The sequence below is a fragment of the Podarcis vaucheri genome, assembly GCF_965113315.1.
Source record: "Podarcis vaucheri genome assembly, chromosome: 1".
Taxonomy (NCBI): domain Eukaryota; kingdom Metazoa; phylum Chordata; class Lepidosauria; order Squamata; family Lacertidae; genus Podarcis; species Podarcis vaucheri.
This window is the reverse complement of record NC_138759.1, coordinates 36,640,274-36,658,799: the sequence shown is the minus strand read 5'-3', so window position 1 is coordinate 36,658,799 and position 18,526 is coordinate 36,640,274. Positions and strand designations below refer to the sequence as shown.

The 18,526-nt window shown below is 39.8% G+C and overlaps 1 protein-coding gene and 1 long non-coding RNA gene across 4 annotated transcripts in view; one reads left to right on the top strand and one right to left on the bottom strand.

Moving 5' to 3' along the window:
* The window catches only part of AKAP6 (A-kinase anchoring protein 6), a 249,429-nt gene that overhangs the window by 211,930 nt on the left and 18,973 nt on the right, over positions 1-18,526 (top strand). For all 3 annotated transcript variants that reach the window (XM_082213378.1, XM_082213377.1, XM_082213376.1), the window contains exons 11-12: positions 292-516; positions 11,588-11,803. In XM_082213378.1, the coding sequence (XP_082069504.1) occupies positions 292-516; positions 11,588-11,803 (441 nt within the window). The remainder of the gene's footprint in view (positions 1-291; positions 517-11,587; positions 11,804-18,526) is intronic.
* LOC309527357 overlaps positions 9,657-18,526 on the bottom strand; it is a 67,106-nt gene continuing 58,236 nt past the window's right edge. The window contains exon 2 of the long non-coding RNA XR_014217198.1: positions 9,657-10,005. This is a non-coding gene — a long non-coding RNA (uncharacterized lncRNA). The remainder of the gene's footprint in view (positions 10,006-18,526) is intronic.

Sequence of the window (18,526 nt, the reverse complement as noted above, 5' to 3'; positions counted from 1 at the left end):
TCATACAACTGGATTATCAAGAGGTTATATATGTTAGCTAAGGGGTTGCCTGTGTCCACCCAGAATAAGTAAGACGCTTAAGCTACAATTCTATACCTGTTTTCTTGCAAACACCACTAATCTCCAAAGGACTTACTTTTGAGTAGACATGCGTAGGATTGCACTGTAAATAACATACAAAAGCAATTGTAATATTGGCTGTATAGAGTTAATGATATAGATGTTCAGGTATCAGGTGTGTATGCTTTGGAACATAAGATTAATCTACGGTTTCTTTCTCTGTTGCATTAGAAAACCCTAGGAGAGAAGATGCAAGACACAATGGTAGGACACAGTGGGCTAGGTGCACGTGACCTGCTTTCGCCTGAAAGCGGAAGCCTGGTAAGGCAGCTGGAGGTCAGGATCAAAGAGCTGAAAGGGTGGCTGAGAGATACCGAGCTTTTTATCTTCAATTCCTGTCTGAGGCAAGAAAGCGAAGGAACAATGAATGCTGAGAAACAACTGCAATACTTTAAGGTAATAAAACACACACCACAACAACAGCACCGCAGCATTGGTACTAGGGCTGCTTTTCTAGAGTAAACTAAAATATTAAGCAAGTGTATGTCTTATGCCCGTGTGCCATGCACACATTTCTTTCCATTTGTAGCCATGTTAGTCTGTGTTGCAGCAAAAACAACAAAGAATTCTGGGGCACTGTAAAGACTTCCGGCACATTTGTATGGAGATGCTGCTTTTTTCAATCGTAGAACTTAATTTTACGGATAAATCTTTCTGTACATAAGCATTTACAAGGATCGGAATAATTCCAGCCTTACGTCTTAACTCCTTATAACTGTCTCATTGTATTCATTGCTGAATTCCGTATACAACATCCAGCTTAATGAAGACTCATTGTGTGATTTTAGGAACTAAAGTCATGAATTACTGTTGCATAAGTTTAGCATACATAAGAGGGAAATGGGGGAGGGAGCAAGCAGCTCTGTGTTCCTATGCTTTGTGCTATGGCAACACCTTTGCTCTAATATTTTGATACAGTCATGGCCTCTTTTTGAGCTGTCAGATCTAGCAAGCAAGCGCTCTGAGATGTCCCTTTGCGATATGAGTCAAGTTGCCCTGTTAACTGTTGCTGCTCAGACAATGCTTCCTTTACCATAGTCAATATGCCAGTGTGGATAGAGCTACAGTAGCCAATCTGCATCTTGATTACAACTGTGGATGATACCCAACATTAGTCATACTCAGAGTAGAACTACTGACATCAATTAAGTTTGCTAATTTCAGTGGGTGTACTCTGAGTATGACTTGGATCAAATCCCCCAATATGCCTTGACTTCAAAGAAGGTGACTGAGGTGGAATTTAACTTCATCTGTGGCATATTCACATAACCACTTTTTTCAGACAAACGCATGACCACACACTCTGTTTTAAATCACACAAAGCTAATTTTTCAGTACACTGAGATATGAATCACTTTAAGGGGGGAGACTCATAACTTGTCACATAATATTAATTTATCTTGCCATCTGAATGTTGGATGCCTTGCTTTGCTAGGTTGACTCTTTGGGCTTTTGCGGAATTTGGTGAATAGAATGATGGGAGGAAGGACGGTAGTTCTGATCTTCACTGATTGGGACCAGGGTTAGCGAAGGGCCACTTATCTCCACAGTTATAAACTTATGAAACTCTAAGAGCTACTCAGTGACCAATTTGGTTTTCACTGGCCTCCTGAATTATAAAAGAATTGGTGCTTCCCTTACTTATTGGAAATCATTCCGCAATAGGAATGCCAGCACTGACAAGGCTTTTCCCTTGTTGTCAGACACATAATTTCATCTGGTGGATGAAATGCACATCGTAGACTTAAAGCAGGTTCATTTTTGTTGTTTTTATTGTTGTTGTTTATTGCCCACCCTTCACTCTGAAGTCCCAGGGTGGGTTACAATATTGTAAAATACAATATTAAAAACAGTTTTTAAAACTTAACAAGTACAAAAAAAGCAGCAGGAAAATATGGGTGCATTCATGACTGTCACTCTTGCATGTATGTCTATGGTTTCCCAGACTTCCTTCTTCACCAGGGGTCAGCAAACGTTTTCAGCAGGGGGCCGGTCCACTGTCTCTCAGACCTTGTGGGGGGCCGGACTATTGGGGGGGGGGATGAACGAATTCCTATGCCCCACAAATAACCCAGAGATGCATTTTAAATAAAAAGACACATTCTACTCATGTAAAAACACACTGGTTCCAAGACTGTCTGCGGGCCGGATTTAGAAGGCGATTGGGCCGGATCCGGCCCCCGAGCCTTAGTTTGCCTACCCATGTTCTTCACCAACATGTAGCATTTGAAGTGGCCCTGAGACTCTTTAAATGAATCACAGCTGGCTGACCACCCAACTGCAAAAGCATCCCTGAACATTCATTTTTAGACCTAATTGTCCCTATAGTCTAATCATATAAACAGATCAAAAGTAAGCAGTAAACTAATAAAACAGGATGCAGCAATAATAAACTATATGCTATAAAGTTTTATCATTAAAAATTTTTATCACTAAAAGTTTTATCTTTTAGCACTAGCAACAAGAATCAGCACACATCACAATATATGAGCTTGCAGTGCATGCAACCCGCCCCCCCCAAAAGTTCCTATGAGATTCTGAAGGTTAAGGCTGCAATGCTAAGGCTCCTGGGAAGCTGCCCCAGGGACCATACAATATATCAGGGTCTCCCTCTCCAATGTCAGGCGCAGGTATCTAATGTCGGGTCAGAGAAACCTCCAATGCCCTGGCCCAACAGATTCCAATGCTGATAGCGGGCGGGCAGGGGGGGGGAGAGAAAGTGGGTCAGCAGCAAGTTTGTGGGCAGGTTGAGTTAGAACAGGGAAAAGGCTGGGATTCCTTGGATCCAAAGCTATCTCAGCCACCCAAATGTCCCCCCAACCAGGTAATGATTTAGATTTAGATGCTATAATGTAGCATCGGGGGGGGGGGCAGTCCCCAGATTACAAATCAGTCCCCATACAAAATCCATTGAAGTTGAAAAGTGTCCCCAGATTCATTGGAAAAAATCTGGTAACCTTACTATAACTTGCTGTGAAAATAAAGGATGAAGCAATTGTTTAATTAATAAGGCAACTGATGAAGTGAAAGACCCTTCTGCCTGCCGCTCATAATACCCAGTGCTGGGATAAGTGGTAGCATCTCAGCTCCAGGTGGTTTGGGATGGTGCCTATTATTTCAATCCATTCAAGTCTGATTTTAGGCCTGGTTTTAGGACAGAAGGAGCCTTGGTTGCTCTAGTGGATGACAATTATCATTATCAGTATCATTATCATTATTATTTATACCCCGCCCATCCAGGTGGGTTTCCCCAACCACTCTGAGTGGCTCCTAATTAAAAACAGATCAAAAACAGAATAAAACATCAAATATTAAAAACTTCCCTAAAGAGGGCTGCCTTCAGATGTCTTCTAAAAGTCAGACAGTTGTTTTATTTCCTTGATGAAAGGGCCGGTGCCACTACCGAGAAGGCCCTCTGCCTGGTTCCCTGTAACCTCACATCTTGCAGTAAGGGAACCACCAGAAGGCCCTCGGAGGTGGACCTCAGTGTCTGGGCTGAACGATGGGGGTGGAGACACTCCTTCAGTCAGAGGATGGTCACAGGGACTACTACTTTTTTAGTTCTCCTGGACCTCTCAGCAGTTGTCGTATTCTTCTGGATCACTTGTCTGGGCTGAGCATGGAAAGCTTGGTTTTATAATGATTCTGGTATTTCCTGGACAAGTGTTTTCAGACCATGCTGTGGGAAGGGCAGGACATCTCTCATGGCCACTAGCTTATGGGAAACCACAAGAGTTCATGTTCCCCCCACTCCCCGCCATGATTTTTAACATCAACATGGAATCATAAGGGAAAGTCATCTGGAGATTTGGATTGCCTCATCACTGGTATGTTGATAACACCTCACTCTACCCTGCTGAGGGCATCTGGTCCCATTGAGCAGGCAGATTGAACATCAACACACACAGAGAGAGAGAGAGACAGTTGGAGGGCTGCAGTGAAGGCAGGAGATGCTTCAACCAGCACCATATGTGGTTGTGGACTAGTTAAATGCTCCTGTTAATGGTACAGGCTGCTGAGAACAATGGGAGTGGCGAACCAGTCAACAGTTGCATGTTTGCTTCTAGATGAAGGTCACATCCTGCCATCTCCAAAAGGTTTCAGGTAAGGGAAAGGGTCACTGAACTCTACACAGTAATAGCCTGCAGTTCCTACTAATAAACTCTTTGACTGGAGGCTCCTTTCTCTAGCCCTCTCATGAAAAAGAAGAAACTGTTTAGTGATCTCCAGTCTCTTATTTCCAGTTGACTCCCAGAATCAGGGAATCTTGATAACATGCCTGATGAGCTCTCCAACAATATCTTCAAAGCAAGGCAAGGCATTTATGGTCACTTGCAATCATGCACAAATATTTGAAATAAAATTCACTTTTCTCTGAATCAAGAAGATTCAAGCATTTCAAATTTTGAAATTACATATTATAGCAGTTATGTCAATGTGAGATTGCTTACTGTGCAATGCTATGGGGTTTAAAGATGACAGATTGTTAAGTAGTAACTCTAGTCACTAAGCAAGCCATTTGTCTATATTGTCCTGTCATGTGGTGAGAAGAACATAATTTTATTTTTATTTTTTATTTAACAAGTTTTATAGACTGTTTAATCAGAAAAACCTCATAAAACAATAAAAAGTATCCATAAGAACATACTGTTAGAGTCAAAATTTAAAAACAAGAAGACACAAATTTAAAAATAGATAAAATCAACAGTTGTAAAGCAAATGTACATAATGAAATTACATGTCTTGAGTAGGTAAAGATAAAGGGACCCCTGACCGTTAGGTCCAGTCATGGCTGACTCTGGGGTTGCGGTGCTCATCTCGCTTTACTAGCCGAGGGAGCCGGCGTACAGCTTCCGGGTCATGTGGCCAGCATGACTAAGCCGCTTCTGGTGAACCAGAGCAGCACACAGAAAGGCCGTTTACCTTCCTGCTGGAGTGGTACCTATTTATCTACTTGCACTTTTTGACGTGCTTTCGAACTGCTAGGTTGGCAGGAGCAGGGACCAAGCAACAGGAGCTCAGCCCATCGCGGGGATTCAAACCGCCAACCTTCTGATCAGCAAGTCCTAGGCTCTGTGGTTTAACCCACAGTGCCACCCAGCTTGTTTAAACAAAAAAGGTTTTTTGCAGATATCAAAAACAGTACAATGAAGGTGCCTACCAAATATTAACTTTATTAAAAAAAACCTGTGGAGAAAACTGGAATGTTACACCTGGTAGAACAATACATACAATTTGTTTATCAAGTAGTAAGATGGATCTAAATAGTTGTTGTTGTTTTAATCCTTTACCCCAATACTTTCCATTCTCCTAAAATCTTCCTGTATCTGCCAGCTAGTTTCGACTTGGGATAGCAGAAGCTTTAAAATAATGGCTATGTTTTAAGAGATTATTGCCAAACCCACATTTTTTATTCCAGGGAGGCATTGTGATAGATGCCAGCATTTCAGTAATGATATAAGCAATCTGTAACCTATTATAATTTCCTTTCAGAATAACTTAATTTTCATATTGTTTTATATGACTGGAATTTTAATAGTGTTTTTAATTTAGGAAAAGAAGTATACTATGCATTACTAATTACACAGGAACAGGGATTAAATAGCAGCACCCTGAACAACATTTTTAAAAGAACAAACATTTTTTAAAGTACTTAACCCCAGCATAAGGAGTGGCACCAAGAAATTAAAAAATGTCATGCTTAGATAATCATAGCTTTATAGACAAAAACATGTAAAGAGGCATAAATTCTGCGCTTATTATTTGACTTATTTATTATACTGTACTGCTGGAGTCAAGCTGGAATAAATACAGGTGCTACTCATTGGCTAGCAATGCGAGAAATTTAATTGTTTTCAAGTAATTTAAAGATAATGTATTTGTATGTATATTTCAAAGCCCATAATTTGACAGGAGTAGTTATGCCAAAGTCAGTCAGGTTGCATACCAATGAGTCAAGCAGAATTTCCTAAACAATCGAAACGTACTTAAAAGAAATTTGTTTGATGGCACTTGTATTTTTCACATGTAAGTAGAGTGAAAAGGAAAATAAGTTCTTGATTAGAAGTGTGGATATTTTTAATAATAAATGCCACATGCCATTTCCAAACATGTCAGTGAGATGCCACACTCTTAAAAAGGAATCTTGGCAAGGGAGATGCTCATTGCAGCAATTGGGTGGATAATAGTATAAAAGGTATTGTTTTTAAATGAAGGGAACCAGTGCCCTATTTTGAAAGAACTCATAATCTATTTTAAACTGTCATTCTATGTTTCTGACTTGCAATTAGATGATATTTCCAAAATGTCAGTCTGAGATTTTCCTTCGACCGTCACCCTAATAAAATCTGACGGCAAGTGTATTATATCGAAACTCCCCCCACCCATAATTAGCATCAAAGATCCTCACTAAGGTTAATCAGGAAAGTTGTACAAAGGGTTTCCAATGAATGGCCATGGAAGCAGCAGTATGCCTTTAAAAACACCCTACCCCTGTAATATAGGCAAGATGGATGACAATCAGGAGACAAATGTATGAGCAAAGCTGTTTGGAGAGAATAGTTTTGTAGTGTATGATGTATGTTACGCAAATGAGCTTATTAGGACTCTCATCTATTTTATTATTGGTGCCCAATTTAATAGAGGCATTTAAAAAACAATATTTCTGCCTGACTCCTCGGAAGGAAGAAGATACATTGATATAATTGAAAGCAAATGATTGCATGTTGTGCCATTTAATCATGTCATTTTTCAGTGGCTGTTTTTTGCACTTCACTGCATGCTTATAGAATATTTAGCTTTATATAGATTAGGTTCCACCACCAGAAACTGAGCTCAGCGATTATTTTAGGCAACATTTTCTTTTAAGTTTGGAATCAGTTAAAAAAACAGATTTGTCAGTGTTTTCTTTAGAAGATTATAAACCATCATTCACTTCTAGTATGTGGCATTTGGTTGTATTATTATTATGAGAGATAACTTATTGCTAGTTGTTCTTTTCAAGTCTCTAATGGAAAACTTTATTTTTTCATCATTTACAGAGTGCATCTACAATAATTTTTAATACATGGGGCTCACCAAGCCAGCAGAAAGAATTAGAAACATGCTCGAGAATCTTATGGAAAGCTTTCATTAACAGTCAGTTTTATATCTGAAGAAGTGTGCATGCACACGAAAGCTCATACCAAGAACTAACTTAGTTGGTCTTTAAGGTGCTACTGGAAGGAATTTTTTTTAGTCAGTTTTATAGATGTAGATGTTATCAAGATAACTGGTCATAAAAGAACATGGAATTAGTATGGAACCTATACATCCTGGTTTTCTAACTGCACTGTCCAATCTCCTAAAAAATCATTTCTAGATTTCATACAGGGACCAGTCTATTAGAGACTATGAAACAGCCTTAGGCTGCAGTCTTACACAAATTTACCTCTATATTAGATCTTCTAATGTCCAGGTGAGAATGCAACTTTTTTACTCAGGCGTATCTCTACCTCTCCAGTGTCTGATTCTGAAAAGACTCACAGTAGAAGCTGATGATGGACAGCATTGGTTGGTTAGAACCAGTGCTTTTTTTCTTTTAAAAAAATGTTTAGGGGTACTCTCATTTTCCTATTCATATTGAAATATTGCCCCTCAGTGAGGCCAAACTTAGATTCACGAAATGTTTAGGGGTATGCGAACCCCTGTATCCCCCCCAGAAAAAATCACTTGTTGGAACCATTTATGAACCCCTTGCCCACAATCCCCTCAAGCAGCTTTGTTACAGGTCAGGAGGTCCCAGTCTCAGTAAGGTTTTAGCAACATTTTCAGTTCTGAAGTGAACACAGCTCTGTGCAAGGCAGAAAAATTAGGAAGAATGGGGCAGCCTTGCATGTGTTGACTGGGGAGCTTGGAAGTATCGCCAACGTTTCATTGGTTGAAGCAACATTTGATTTGCTAGTATGCAAATTTGTGATGTAAAATGCTGAATGAGGAAGTTGCAGTCGCTTCTAGCTTTGATATTACCTTTGTGTTCCTGGAGAATTTTTAGCAATACACTTCAGGAAAGTAAATACAGGCAGGTTTAAGAAACATTAGAAAATGCATTCCAGCTATAAATTGAATAATAAAGTTTGTGGGTATATTTTGGCATAAATAGTGGTTTTGAAATTTGTCATTCAACTTACTTAAAATTCAGAGATATTAAGGGGAGAGTGTTCCCTCATTCCAGAAATAATGGGATTTTGGCTATTATAAGAGTAAGGCAATTGAAACAGTTATAGGACACATTTTATTAATAAGTAGAACATCTGTATAAAATGTCCACCTGCTGATAAACTGTGCAGTGTTACTTTACAATGAAATGCACTTAATCATTTTAAGACATCTTCTAATGACATCTTATTGGGATTAACATTTTGAACACAAATACTTTTAGGCATTAAAACACCCATTTTAAATGAGATTGCATTGTCTTGTTTACCCTTGTTCATTAATAAGCAATCTGTTAACTGCTAGAACACTCAAATTGTGGAAGTGCAAGCTGATTAGTAAGCAATCCAGCTATATTATGGATATAATCATATTTTTGTTGTTGAAGACTTCCAGTTTAACAATCAACTTCCCCTTTACCCAAAGGCATAAAAAGGTATGTATACATATAGATATTAGACATTAACACCATTGTTTTGCTTTAGGAATTCAGCTTTCCACTGGTTAGGAAACAGAAAACTTTCAGAGGGAGAGCTACTTTTCTTATGCAGAAAATGTATTTAAGTGCAATCTTACTATTATTTTTAAACAATGGCGATATTAAGCTTTTCCTCTTGGAAACAGCAGTGTCAGTTATGAGGTTTCACCTAAAGAAGTCCATGTTTTTCAGTTACCAGCATCTCTAAACAGCTCAGATATTTTTCACAAGGCTTTTCTTATTAACTGTAATTCCCTACCCCCATCCCGCTGCTACCAAATTTTCCCTAAAAGGAAACCTAAAATGCTAGGGTGATAGCTTAGATTTTTCTCATGGGGTTATGTACTTTCATCTGTAGCATCCTGCAGAGAGAAACAGATGTTTTCACGGTGCACAATTTAAATTGCCTAGTAAGCTCCTGAATGTGAAGAAGTCTTCCGTGCTCTAATATGGTAGAAGATACTAGATCCACAGCAACTCAGTGAAGGAAACACAGTGTGTGGGAGCAGGGGAGGGGGGCTAGGCTGAAGAATACATCTTCCTAGACACTTGTGGTGGCATTTTCCCCTTGGTGTCTCTCTTCAAAAAGCACTTAACACACTGTAATGTTGACTGCAGATTTGCTAAGAACAGCACAGAAACAAAGGAAGCCATAGGGCAGACAGATCAGAATAAAGAGAACTAGCTACTCGTCATGGTGGCTTTGTTCTACCTCCATTGTTGGATACCTGTTGCTGGGGGGGTCACAAGTGGGGCAAACACTGCTGAACTAAGGTCCTCCTTTTGGACTTTCTAGAAACATCTGGCTGGTCACTGTAAGAACAGGATTGTCAGGTCCCAAAACACAACAAAAACAAAATGCAACTTGCAAGTAAGAAAGAGATCTTTATTCAGGCTCAGCAGCAAGCATAAGGTCCAAAAATCAAGATTCCAAGGTACATGAGTAGGCTAAGAGGTTCATATTTTAATGGAAGCTACAAAAATGTTCCAACAGTTAGCAGGGAGGACCTCCCACCTCCATCCCTGGTTGCCACACTTCCAGCCCTCCACCTGCTTCTCCACCGTCTTCATCTTGAACTGCCAAACCTTGCCAGATCCTGATGGAGCCAAAGGGCCCATGACACGGATGATGAACTAGATGGCGTTTTGGATTGTTCCAGCAGGGCTCTTCTTGTGTTCGTTTTTTGCAACAGAGGGACACGGGTGTGTGAAAACTGTAAGAAAGAAAGAAAATGTTTCCTTGGTTGAATTACAAGTTGAAATGTCTCTGTTATCCCACATCTTTCCGATGCAATCAACTTCAAAATATTTAAATCTATAACATATGGAACTGTTCAAAAGTTTTGCTGGCCCGTTATACCAAAATTCAGAGAGTTGTGGAAGTGCTGAAATCATACCTTTATTAGAGCCTACAAACACTCAGACCAGGGAAGAGTTACATGTACCTGTAATTCAAAAGCTGGTACCCTGCCTTGTGAACCTTGGTTGATCCTAATATGGCCCATGTTTTGCCAACCCTTTGTCTTTTATATATGGTAGTGTTTCAATATTCCTATATGTTTGCGGTGTTGATTTTATAAAAGGTGTCTTGGTAAATTCTACTGATAGTTTCTAAATTTCAGTACTATATGTGTTTCATATGGAGAGGACTTATCAGGGGTGGGGAAGACCATTTGGCCTGGGGCCTCAAGCTCAAAAGGGGGCTCAGATTTTATTTTATTTTTAGACACTTGTATTTTTGGCATTCAATACGTTTGACAACTTGCCTTTTGGAAAGGGGGAAGGGAAGAAGTGCTGGGGCTTCCTCTTGGCTTGCTTTGCTGTCTGCTGGAAAGAGGTGTGTGTGTGTGTGTGTGTGTGTGTGTGTGTGTGTGTGTGGTGGTAGTGGTGGAGGAAGATACATTTGCTGTTGCATTGATTTTGCTGTCTTTTCCTGCTCTGGCGTTGGCTGCAGTGTTAACATCTCTTTGTAGGAAGGCTAAATCTGGGCTGTTGCACATTGTGAGAAAATTGGGAGAGGAGAGGGATTATTATTATTAATAATAATAATAATAATAATAATAATAATAATAATTTATACCCTGCCCATCTGGCTGAGTTTCCCCAGCCACTTTGGCCGGCTTCCAATCAAATGTTAAAAACAATACAGCATTAAATATTAAAAACTTCCCTAAACAGGGCTGCCTTCAGATGTATTTTAAAGATAAGATAGCTACTTATTTCCTTCACATCTGAAGGGAGGGCGTTCCACAGGGCGGGTGCCACTACCAAGAAGGCCCTATGTCTGGTTCCCTGTAATCTCACTTTTCACAATGAGGGAACTGCCAGAAGGCCCTCGGCGCTGGGTCTCAGTGTCCGGGCTGAACGATGGGGGTGGAGACGCTCCTTCAGGTATACAGGGCCGAGGCAATTTAGTTCTCATCCTGTTTGTTTGTTTGTTTGTTTGTTTGTTTGTTTGTTTGTTTGTTTGTTGAATTAGGGAAGTGCTGGGGCTCTTGACTGCCTACCTGGTTTGTTCATGGAGGGGCTTTTTGGGGGGAGGGGTGATAATAAATAAGCAGTACAAATACAAATACGAATTTGAATGCTCATGCGCTGCAGAGCACCTGAATGAAGTTCATGAACTGGTGCTCCATGGGCCACAGTTTTGGAACCCCTGCTATAAGGTATGGTGTTGCATAATATTCTTAAAGCAGCAACAACACTGGACTCTGCAAGTGACTATTGAATTCTTATACTTATACTTATACCTATACTTATAAAGTGCATTGACACTGACCATTCTTCTGTCCACAGTCCCTCTGCTGCGAAATTAAACAGAGACGCCGAGGCGTGGGCTCAGTGTTGCGTTTGTGCCAGCACCTCCTTAATGACCAGGATACCTGTAACCTGAACGCAGATCACCAGTCAATGCAGCTGATAATTGTAAATCTTGAAAGGAGGTGGGAAGCCATCGTCATGCAAGCTGTCCAGTGGCAAACTAGACTGCAGAAGAAGTTGGCAAAGCATTCCGTAAGTGACATCTGCTTGATGTTCCTTCCCTTCCAATGCATTCACGTGGGGCATTTTTCCAGCACCTTAAAATCCTTCCTTGTTCCTCTTGATATCTTCACTGAAGGTGCAACAGCGAGCCAAATAATTAGGCTTCTGAACCTTTCTCCCCAAACATATAATGATCCTGTCAATGGAACCAACTGATTAATGGGCTATGAACACGTTGCACAAACTCGAGTTCTGTTTTTAAACACATAGATTCTGACCCTTTTAAGGCACTGAATGGATTTTGTGGAATTGAAATAAATGGCAGATAAGGGTAGTCAATGTTTTTCTGAATTAGACCAAAACATGTATTGTTGTTTGTAATATGATACACTTCAATCATTTGTCTAGATCTCTATAAAGCAGCCCCTGGACTTATTCTGAACATCCCGTTTGTCCAGCACTAGTCTGCATCTATGTGCTTTAGCCCATCAATTCCAACCTTATTGCCAAACAAAGTTAGAGAGCATGGAATAAGTACTATGGAAATAATGGTACCTGAAGAAGTGTGCATGCACACGAAAGCTCATACCAATAACAAAATTAGTTGGTCTCTAAGGAGCTATTGGAAGGATTTTTTTTTATTATGGAAATAAGTGTTTTGTATGGGTTCAAAATATTAAAGTTGGAATTGTTCTACATGTAATCTACTTCAGCCTGTCCTGAGACAAGCTATCCAATATTTAAAGCATCCTCAATACATGCTTGTTCAACCTTTCGTTGAACCTTGCCCTGGTCCTTTCTTTACAGGGTAGTGGTGCAGAGACTGCCCATCTGATCCAGAAGCTTTATTCCTCTTAAAATAGCAGCAGTTGGCAAAAAGCTGTATTGTTTTTCTTGTGTTGTGCTCTCACTTTTTCACCTTCTGGTGCCGACTGTTCTCTTTTGCCTGAAGCAGAGGCAAGCAGCAACTGTGAAAAAGCTCTGCAGGCTGCTGAACACACGTGTAAAAGCGCCACTGCAGCCGGAGCTACTCTCATCTTTGCCATGCGAGCTGCTGCTGCTGGGTTTAGCTGCAGTTCCTCTAAATAAGCTGCTACGTGCTAATTAAAGGCTAGTGCTGCTCTTGCAGCAGGAGTGAAGTAGTCTTGTGGCTCTATTTGGATCGGAATCGATCGGGAGGTGAGGTAGGGGGAGTGTAAAAGCACTGTGTGTTTTCTTGATGTCAGGATGCCAGAGAACTTCACAAGCTCCACACTGCTTTGTTCCCACTTTGCCTGGGGTAACCTAGACTTCTTTGCTGGACTGAATTACATTTCACCTGGTAGGGAATGCAACTGGTGAGAAATGGCAGCCATTAAGAACTCTCCATATAGGTTTTATTTTTCATTTTGGGGAGGCATCTTGCTACGAACATATGCATTCCATATGAAAACAGGGCTAGTTTCCAAATCTACCATTTTCTTAGATGATAAAAAGAGTTCTTAGAATCAGGATGCTGTAGTTGGAACTGAAATTAGCTAGTCTCTCTTGCATTCTTTTTCTCTCCCTCCCCTGCCGTCTCCCAATTCCAAGCTGGCATGCTACAACATTTCCTTTCATTCAGTTCCTGTGTAGTCATTTCTTGGGCTGATCCCAAGATTGCTTTCTCTGCTTTGCCTATCTCTCTGCACTTGATGGTGTGCCAGTCTTGGCACATGAATGGTATCCCCGGGAAACAAGTATATAGTTTTTTTATTTGAGGTTGTCCACAATATACTGTAATATATGAAAACAAATGGGATGTGTTTACATCTCTGATGGCATCAGACTCGGTGTTGGCAAGAGTCATTGACAGTGCAAATGCTAGCCTGGTTGATTAGATGTGTTACGGAAGTTCAGGAGTTGCTTCCATCTTCTGTTCTTTTAATACATCTATCAACATTTTCCTTTGACCATTTTCCTTTTCTTGGTCCCTAATGGCAACCTATTATTAATGCTCGGGGGTTATGTTGAAATTATTTGTAAAGAGCTTGGAGATATATATTTTTAGTAGCTTTTTAAAAGAACTTTTTGCTGCCTTTTTACAATATCCACAGTTTCCCCCAAAGCATAAAATTTCTCTAGGACTGATAGCAGAAAATTGTTTCTCATAGTGTCAGTGTATGTCAATATGAAATCTGGCAGTGAATTGCTGTGGTTTTTCCTTAAAATTCTAGAGCAATCCCCAATACACTTTCCCCATCCAGTCATGTGTCAAGTCTATTTGCATAAAGTTTATTTCATTTAATTCAATCATTTGATTAAGTGAAAAGGATTTGTGAATAATTCAGACTGAAATGGAATTCCAGGAGTGGTTTAACAATCAATCCTTCTTCCCAGGGAACTCTGGGAACTGTAACTCAGAGAGGGAAATAGGGCTCGCCTAACAGCTATATCAGCACCCTAAACAAACTAAAGTTCCCAGAATTCATTGGGGAAAGCCATGGTGGGAAAGCTGTATAATAGTACTTTAAATGTGCGGCATGGATGTGGTTTTGGTGTAATGTTCTCCTAGTAGCAGCTCTACCCAAATTCTGTCCCAGCAGAAGTGTCCAGACCCTTTTCAAAGGCGGCCCTGTTTAGTGCTTGTTATAGTCATCCAGTTTGGATGTAACCATAGTACAGTATTCATCCCTAGGAACAGAAGCAGTTGGTTAACCAACCTAAGCTAGTAAAAATACACTCATGGTCACAGCTGCCAACAAAAAGATTGACAGCTCGTCCACAGTTCTGCTTGTCCCATACCTAGGAAGCTCAGGTCCAAGCAGTTGTCCACTTGATCAATGCTTTCTACACCCAGGTCTGAGTGGTTTCCCCTGGTCCCGCTCCTTTCCCAGGAAAAACCTTCTCCTTGTAGAAGCTGCTCCTATAAGCAGAATTGCCAGGGCTACAAATGAGGGTTTAGGCAAAACAGCTCTTCCAAAAGACAGGCTGTTGTTCTTTTCCATTCATTATCTGTGATTTCACTGTCCTTGCCTTGAAATCTGTCACATATAAGAGGCCACTGTTCTCCCCCCCCCCTACACAACTGAAGAAGCTGTTAGTTGCCACATTTTGAGTTGGTATCATTTAGGTTTGGGATGCCTGCCTGATTGAAGTCTGTTCCTGGCTCTCTGCAATATTTCTGACTTAGATTATTCATGTGGATTTGAGAAATGCTTCCTTTCCATCATGCAAATTTTCCTCTGCTGCCGAACGCTTCTGTAAGTACACTGTACTATGTGTCCAGCTCAATTCCCATGTGCATTGGCTTTGAAAGTATGCTGTACATCCAGCCACATAATTGAAAATAATAAGGCCACAATAAATGGGATGGCCTTAGGGTATAACACCCAAGGGATTCAATTGGTGTCACTCTGCATCAATGTCCATGCATCATGGTAATTGAGGTAACATAACCAATTACCACATTTTAATTAGAGTTGTAAGAACTTGGAAAAATCTACAGTGGTGAGACAGCTCACTTTAAAAAACAAAAAAAAAACACCAAGCATTTGCTTTCCAGAAGCCTTTTTCTTGGATGCTTATTCTTAGGAGTCAAAGAGGTTGCTGAAAGTACCATTTGAGAGGAGGTTGGGAAAAAGGAAAAAATCCAGATTCTTTTTAATGAATGGAAAGCAAACCTGGAAACAAAAATGTGCTAAAACGCTGCATTCCTGCTAAGCTGATATCCTCACCCACTTCTTCTTTTGTGCTTCCCTGACACTTTTAGGGAAAGAAAACAGTTGTTCATAAAGTTGGCCCTCAATGAAGTGTCCTTGTTCGCTGCCTTTCCCATTGGTGAAATGCCTTAAAAATAATAATCAATAGCATGATGCTCATTACACATGTTGAAAAATCACCTATAGAAGAATGATGCAGAGGTTATCACATTGTTGTTTTGATACACATCACCACTCAATACTAACAGCACTTGGCATCTGAACTAAATAATTATTTTGTGAGGCAAGAACAAATGGCAAAAGAAGTAGCATAAGAATTTACTATAGACCTCATTCTGCAAGCTGGTGTGAAAACCAGGAAAGAAAACACAGTCAGCATCCTGTGGAAATTACTTGCTCCATTTATGTTCCATTAATACCAGATACTTGATATAAGCCTTCCACGAGCATGTGTGTCCACAGGATTTTTTCAGGGAGGGGCACAGAAAACACTTTAAATATGAGAGAGCGGTTTCTTTCTAACCTCAGAACCCTGTTTTGCCCACAGTAGAGTCGATCCACAAGAAACTTTTTTCTATTAATTTATATATCATTCTGGATCAGAATGTTTGTCTATAAAATGTTTGAATTCTTTTCATTTACCTTTTTGTGACCTTACTTTAAACCTTTGACTACTGCTACTACTGCAATGACTACTATTCCACATTTTAAGTATATTTTGTTGGCATCTGTCTGTCTTGGGAGACAATGGAAGGGTGCACCTTTGGGGCTAAGTCAAACCATTGGAGAGTTACAGCGCCTGCTATGGCTGTAGAGACCGATAAGAGAGAGAGATGTTTTGTTGCAGGTGGGGCAGATGAAGGTGTCCGGTGGCCCTGATGCAGGTGTACCAGTTTCACCAATTATTGTTAATCTTAACTGGATTTAAAATGCTGAATTATCCCATTGGTATACCTGTTACTTTCAGTTTTTATGGAGAAAACAGTACAGGGTGTTGCATTTTTAAATAAGCAGGAAGATAAAATTGATTCAATTTATATATCTATATATACACACATATACTAAATTAACAGCACAGTTCTGACCAAGTCTACTCAGAACTAAATCCTATTGAATTCTAATGTATTTACTCCTAGATAAGTGGGGTTAGGATTGCAGCCTAAATAACAATGACATTTCTCTATAATGCTGACAATGATTTATCTATAAATGAGACTTCACTGCATTTATTTAGGCTGTAGGAGTCTCTGTTTTTGTAGTCTATTGTTTGTTAATACTGTGAGAGAGTCCGTTAGATAGCAATACCTGCATAAAAGGTCATAGGTTCTAATTTTCAGTTTAACTGTTTTGAATTACAGTTTTGAATGTCTCTGATTTTGAATTTTGCTAGAAAAACTGCTACCTTCCCACACACTTGCTTTGGAGTGAGTTCTATTGATCTCAGTTGTATAACTTCAGTTTTGATTTTAATCTGTGCCAAGGGGTATGCTCACAGTATGTTTAAACATAAACAACAAAATTGAGGATACTTTGAAGCTCTTACTTCTGAAAGCAGATACCAGTGTACTAAAACATGAGTAAATGGTTCCTGTATTTTCACTTCCATTGCCTAGCATAGTAGGACATCTTAGCATCTAGCTAAGTTTGCATCAAGTAAACACTTAGAATTATTGTGGCATTATAATATGCCAAAACAGTCCAGCATATGTTAGCTATTTTGATATTTATTTTCTTTGCACTTTAGCATTTGTCTATGGAAAAAATACACTTTTGAGAGAGGATGCCTAAATAAGAATTGTGTATTGTTGCCTAAGTGTGTGTGTGTGTGTGTGTGTGTGTGTGTGTGTGTGTGTGTGTAATTAGATGGATGGACTGACATAAGCATATACACAAACATCTACAGTTTACCTATTTCCCCATATATATTTTAATGTTCCTATGTGTTTCTATATATATTTCACAGTAAAATGTCACTCCCGAGAAAGGTAAATTGATGGTTATGTAGAATTTTTCATTTTCTTTATCTATACAGCATTTGTATCATCACAGGAGTTCTAATCCATATTCAGGTCTCCATATTTGGTGTGCAGTAATATGTAAATTACCTAGCCAGCTGCATTAAGCAGTGTTTGTTTATTCTATTTCTTTTGGCACTGTGTGCACCTGAACCTCTGCCAAAAAAAGAAAAAAAAAACCCTAGCTGCTTCAGGGAACACTGTTCTGGAGAAGGGAAGTTTTGAAAGGAAACAGCACATCACTAATGAAACTGCACAGTTTGAAAGCATCAAAATCAAACCAAACTTTCTGTTCCTGGAAATATTGGTGTTTACAATGTAAAAAAAATGATGTGTTTGTTATAATATAATGAGGACACTGAATCTCTTTAGAAGGCTCTGTTTGCACTGACTCTGTAAACAAAGATGCTCCACTGAGAGCCTGCTACATTTGGCAGTTGGCTGCAACGAGTGAAAGATGAACATGGGAAGTTTAAGGGAAATAATTTCAACACGGCATATTCATTTCTCTGAATGTGTGGCATTTGAATGTGTTTGGACTTGGACAGCTGTGGAGCTTAAGTGTTAAAAAAAATGGCATTAATGATGCATCGAGCTCTCCCCGCTTACGCTGGCAGAGTCCTCCTTCCAGTCTTCCAGTCTGACACTTCCTCTTTTATCCAGCCAGCTAATTTCCCCTCTTTTGTGAGGAGTAACTGTTTTCACACTACTGCTTACCCAGCAAGCCTCCTCATTGTTTCATGCTTAATTATCTTCTTGAGCTTCACCTTCTCAAGTGAAGAGAAAGAGGCTTGGGCCTCCCCATGACTCTAATGAAAGCTCAGTTTTATAGATGCACTGTGTGAATAAATGCAGTGTCTGATCTAGCAACATAATAAATGAGTTCCTAAAGTTTATGGAGTCATCGCTTATGCAGTCAGTTTACTCAGCAATGTTGAAAGATGCCGAAATTTTGCAGTTCAAAATTATTAGTAGTAGTACTGTTATTATTACTATTAGGGGGGAAACGCTGTAATTCATCGTGGAACTAGGAGCCATGAACATATCCCCAGAATGCT